The sequence below is a fragment of the Culex pipiens genome, chromosome 2 (genome assembly GCF_016801865.2).
Source record: "Culex pipiens pallens isolate TS chromosome 2, TS_CPP_V2, whole genome shotgun sequence".
Taxonomy (NCBI): domain Eukaryota; kingdom Metazoa; phylum Arthropoda; class Insecta; order Diptera; family Culicidae; genus Culex; species Culex pipiens.
The window spans coordinates 39,270,719-39,276,718 of record NC_068938.1 but is presented as its reverse complement, the minus strand read 5'-3'; the positions used below and the strand labels follow the sequence as shown (position 1 = coordinate 39,276,718).

At 36.0% G+C, this 6,000-nt stretch overlaps 1 protein-coding gene across 1 annotated transcript in view; it reads left to right on the top strand.

Annotated features, from left to right (window-relative positions):
* The first annotated feature begins 2,084 nt into the window (after positions 1 to 2,084).
* The window catches only part of LOC120420028 (protein sax-3-like), a 248,509-nt gene continuing 244,593 nt past the window's right edge, over positions 2,085 to 6,000 (top strand). Inside the window, exon 1 of the mRNA XM_039582931.2 lies at positions 2,085 to 3,460. Coding sequence (XP_039438865.1) covers positions 3,385 to 3,460 — 76 coding nt within the window. The 5' untranslated portion in view covers positions 2,085 to 3,384. The remainder of the gene's footprint in view (positions 3,461 to 6,000) is intronic.

Genomic DNA, 6,000 nt, shown 5'->3' with positions numbered 1-6,000 from the left:
CGGTGTATTCACTTGACACATGGATGTATGATATAGAATTTCAGTCAAAAAGCATTTATCGGAATTTTGTAAGCCAGTGTTTTTCAACCGGTGAGGTTTTCCCCCTGGGAGGGAATTTGGCCATTCTTGGGAAGGAATGAGGATGCAATAGAAATTCTTTGTTTTTGAAAGTTTTTGCTAAAAACTTAAATTTCTTTTGGCACTTTCCTCAAAGTTTTAATACTTAAAATGTTTTTTGATATTTCTTGTGAAAAATATGAATTTATATGATTTTTTTTTTCTTTGGTTTCATCTTTGAAAATGTCTAAGATGTAACTGCCAAAAACTTAAAATGTATAAATAAATTGCTTTGAATTTCCATAGTGTTCAAACATAAAATAGTCTGGAATATTCTTGTTCTAGTTTCTGAAAAAGAGCAGAACTAAATGTTTGTGATACAGAATTCATTGACATTCTTTCAAACATTAGCAGTGCTTAAATTTGTTTTTTTTTGTAATTTCTTCGGGCTTGGGGATTTTTGGATTATGAGCTGTACTTAATTTTTTTTGAGATTGTTCTTTAAGATTTTTAAATGTTTATTTTTTTAACATGAACAGTTCGTTGAAAATTAAATTTGAAAATAAACATATTTGTGAGGTTTTGTATCCTCTTTTATTATTTTTGCTTTGAAAAAAGGATCATCAAATAATCTTGACTAGAGTAGTTTAATAAAGTAAGTTTGCCTAAAATAAAACTATTATTGTTTGAATTTTCATAATACAGGAATAGTTTTTGAAGGACAATTTGATAAAAGTATTTTGAATGAGGATTTATATTTAATTTAAAATTAAAAGATCATGAAAAATGTCAATAAAAAATCTTTAAGAATTTGTTCTTTTTATTGCAAGAATAGAAACAATATTTTGCAGTGAAAATTGCAATCTTTCTACATAAATTAAACTCGGTAAACCTCGTTGGATAAATTTACGACTCGTGGTGAAAAAATCTTATTTTTGCAACTTGTTGCATAAACTGCTATTGCCACCTGTCAAAATGCTTATGCGCCTTTTTAATTGTTCCTCCAGAAATTATGAATTTATAGGAACAGAAAATGAGTTACTTAAACTTGCAACAGCTTAAAAAAAAAGGATTAACTATTTTTTGAAATTACTCCAAAATGACAAATTTATACAATCGATTTTTTAATAATCAAGACATTTTTATTTAAAAAAAATTGCCACACAACGTAAAAATCATGAAAAAATAATTCACGGATTGTTTAGATTTAGCTATTTTATTAAAAAGCATTCTTTTTCCATTTTGTTATACTTTTTGCTCAAATTTAAAATTCAAAAGTCTGCATAAAAAATAAAAATAAAAATTTAATGTATCAGAGATTTAACAATTGGAGTTTCTAGAAAACTTGCAAACAAATTTTATGAATAACTAGGACACAAAAGGCAAGGGACTACGCCAAAATCTCGTTATTTGAAACTACATTCGCTTCAATCTTCAACTCCATTTTAAACCATCTTGCGAAACACTCGAAGAAACTCCAGTTTAAAAATAGACATCTCCTCTCTAAACCAGCTCCATCCTTGAACACGATCCACTATCACCCCCACTTTGGCATCCTTTCCTTGTATTCCACAGTTTTTCAGACGTTACCTCCTTCCAGTACACGATGCCCTCCTTACGCAATCCACCAGCCAAACGACTATTTCCACGCACTCTAGCCCACGGCCAAAGACATTCTTATCCTCCACAACAACACCACCACCCTCGGCTCCTAACTTGCCCAGCACCAGCCACGCAAAAAGGACATGAAAACAAACCGCCCCTCCCCTCGCCCAGATTCCGTTCGATATCCTTAACCTCTCTCGCTTATAGTTCGCCCTCCGTCGTCGCGCCGGTTCCATCACCTGGGACAGTTCCGCGCGACGTCCTTGCCTTGCGTCTGTATTGGTGACGTCCTGAGTGGAAACCGACGACCGAGGGGTCCCCCAATCGTGAAGCAGTGCTGCGCAAACTCGGCCCGAACGTTGGTCGCCGAACTGGCAGGATAAACATCCTGGGCCATCAGAAATGCCTTCAGACCGAGCAGCTGTTGTGCTCGACTGGTGGAGTGTCTCCAGCCAAATTCCCCCCGGGTCGGACCGAAACCGAAACCAGTGCCGTTTGGGCAGCCGAGCCGAGCGATTCTGTTCTTCCGCGCCGCAGGGGGTCGTCCGCGAATGACGTTTTTCTAGGATATTTTTGTGGGGGAATTCCGGCTGATTTTTGTGAGGAGGAAGAAGCGCTGAGTGTGATTAATTGCCAGGTCGTTTCGCCCTGGACAGGTGGTTGATAGCGGTCAGGGCAGGTTCTCCGGGACTGATAAGTCTTCTGGGTCGTGGATAGTCCAAGAGGGTTTCTCCTACTGCCGAATCTTTAAGGTGGCGTTAAAGTGCGTGAAACCATATTGTGGTGAGAGCGTGAAAAGTGTTGAAGAGAAAAAAAGTTTCTTCGCGGAAAACAGAGTGGAAAATCGAAAGAAAAACAACCCCTCTCGTCTGCCCTTAAGCAGTTTCAACCCGTCATAGGAAGTTCCATTAACCTTTGGTGGGGTTGGCACCACGTGCGACAGTGTTGACGAATTTCGATTGTGTGTTGTTTACGTTTGTCGTGTCGCACCCCTTAAAGGAAAAGCCACTTTCCCGAGGAGGAAAAAAGGAAATCGAGGGTCAGTTACTCGGATGTTTGTGGAGAAAAGGAAAAGTCCCGAAAATAACAATGGCAGAAAGTGAGTCGTAAAATTGAGGAACCCTCAAAAGGGGAAGGGGAAAACTCAACCGGGAAAATCGTTACAAACAGTGTGGAAAACCGCAGCAGGGTAAAGAATACGATGATGGAGCGTGGAAACTGAGGAAAATTTGATTAATTGAAAGTGATTTGCGGAGCGCGACCTTCTCGAAAGGAAGCTGCGAGGAAAATTCTTCAAAATTTCCCAACGCAAAGACGCGAAAACGTGATCACCGCCACAGAGAAAAAAAGGAAAATTAATGATATTACACTGTTGAATAGCTCGACCATTTCCCCAGCGAAAACACAAAGGAAAAACCCCGCCGTCAAAAAAATACGAGGCTTCGCGGAAAGTAAATGGAAATTACCCACAGTGATTACCGTCAAGTGGTGTTCGTCCTTTTTTGAAAGGAATTTCCGCCCCCCTCGCGGCTAGAGGAAAATGTGCCAATTGTTATTGTTTCAATTGCTGAGAAAATGTGAAACTGAGCTGCGCGGAAAATCGCATCGCCTTTTGTGAAGTGTTAACAACACACAGAGTGGGCAGAGAGGAAAATAAAAAGTTGGAAACTTTTTCCAAGCAAAAAATCGATTTGCAAATTTTGTGAAAAGCTCGCACCGGAAATGGATAGAGCAGTTCCGGTGGCGGCCGGAATCAGGCTGATCATCGCGTTGCTGCTGATTTTGCAGCACAGTGAAGGTAATTAAATATTTGATGACCGAACGAAGCGACGGGGTGGGTCAGGAAGTAGGGAAATAAATTAATTTGATCGAATCGAGTTCGAGCTTTGGACTTGATTTGGTTGATTGACGTGGTTTCGAGCGCGGGTGGAATTTGATCCGCGGTGCGGATGATTTGTTGGGTGGGACAAATAGATAGACAGACGGGTTTTTTTTCCTGCCGGTGTTGGTTTGGATTACAATTAGTTGGCGGGATGAAATGTTAGGACATTGTTTGAGTTATCGACAAGCATCAATTTACATAGTGTTAACCAACTGTTTTATTTAACTCGATATAAATGAAATGCAAATCCAATAAATTCAACAAAATCTTCTCAGTTCCATAAAAGTTTTCTGTTGTTACTAAAAACTTGCATGATGACTTTTAGCATTGGTTCAACAGAAATCTAAGTTTTTAAATCATTAAAATGTTTTGTTGATTCAAATTTGTATTATTTTGCTGCGTGAACCGGGAAATCAATATTATTTTGATATTAAACCAAACAGATGTTCAATTCAATCAAAGCTGAATATTTTCCTGCAAAAAAAATATTTACGCTGCAAAACATAATTTCATAAAAAATAGAGCGTCCAATTTCCCGGGGTTACAAAATTCCCGGGAAACGGGAAATTTTCTACAAATTTCCCGGGAAATCCCGGGAATTCCCGGGAAATTTGAAATTTATCGAAAATTGTTCTGATCCTGGTTTCGATCAATATTTTGCAACAAAATTGTTTAGAATAGCAACTATAATGATAAAAATAAGTGTTAGGTTCAATTACTGCCTTGGCTGCCTGTAAAAAATGCGACTTCAAGAAAATATATAAATTTTCTAAATATAAAAGCAGTCTTTCAATTCGTTCAAAATATCAAAAAATAATGATTAGTATTTTGTTTTGATAAGAAGTATTATTTTCTCAATCACATATTTGGAAAGTGAGTAAAATGAATCCGTGCTCCAAAACGATAAAATTGCTTAAAAATACAGAAAATATGTTTTTCATGGTAAATATTTTATCCAGAACAAATCATACTGGTTTGAGCTCATGAATAAATAGATAAGCATTGAATTTACCTTAAAAATGTGCTATTCACTTGAAATACAATTCTTATGTAATCAAAACTCAAAGTTTTAAAATGTTTCGAGCGAGTATTTGAAATATGTTTGCATTTTAAGGGCACCTTTATGTAATACGATGTACTTTGGCCTAATAAATGACTTCGGTTAAAAGAATTGCATAGCAAAAACATCCTTGGTAGCTCTAGTGCTCTATAAATTTTCAACTTTTAACTGTAATTTCTCGAACACTTTTAAGCAAATTAACATTTAATGATACCAATTCAATTTTCTTCCAATTTGGTCATGGTAAACAAACGTAAAAACAACTCAATTTTGATCTTGGCGGGAAGAGGTACCTTATTTTCAAATAATGTAACAACAATTTTTGTTTAAAAAACTTACCAAAATTATAATAGTTTATTTTCATTTCAAAATATCGTAATTTTTGTTGCCCTACAAATAAACAAGATCTATTCCCAGTTGTGAATGCTTCAGAAATTAATACCATCTGAACTAAATATTGACATGGCATTTTCAGACGAACTAATAAGCTCAATAAGACCAGTAAATTGAATTTGATGCAATAAAATTGAGTTCTTTCTTAGTTCTATCATTATTTTTTGCAAGTTTAAAAAAAATGTACTGAAAAGTTAAGAAAATGTATACTTTCGCTTGATTTTTGGAAAACGGGAAAAATTTTTTTTCGGAAATCCCGGGAATTCCCGGGATTTTTTTTTTCCCGGGACGGGAAATTGGACGCTCTAATCAAAAAACTAACTTTATCCGCCTACGTAGTTAAAACCTTCCTCACTCCTAACCAAATATAGACACAAAAGATTCGGAAATAATTTATATCTGGATTATAAACGATTTAGAAACAAAGTGCACAGAAAGCAAGGTATTAGTTATGGACCAACTGAGTTCAATTGAGACCTTGTCTCAAAAGTATTGACAGAGTTGCCAGATCTTCGAATTTTAAGACTCATTTGGAAGGTCACTTAAATATCTAACCAAAGATAGGTGGATTCAGAAATGGATTCTGTACAAACACATGAGATCTGACTTCAAAAATGTACATAAAGATCACAAGTGGTCATAACTTGAGATAGGGATCCTAGATCTTCTTTGCTAGATTGACTTTGTTCGTAACTGACATCCGGATTTATACGAAAACACATATGTTATATAACTTTTGAACTACCTATTGATTTTTTTTTATTTGGGAGCCTAACCCGAGTCAAATGTAACCGGTTTGACAAAGCGTTTGAGGAAAAATTCATTTTTAGAGCAGGATTTCAGCCTAATCTCATTGAGGAAGGCAAAAGTTTGTTTGATCTCCTATCCTTTCAAAAAACATTTTCTAAAATTAAGGAAGACTTAATCCAATACATGTAAAATATCTCAAAATTTCATTTTACAAGAAAATTTATTCAATCCGCTAAAATGATGATTTCGAATT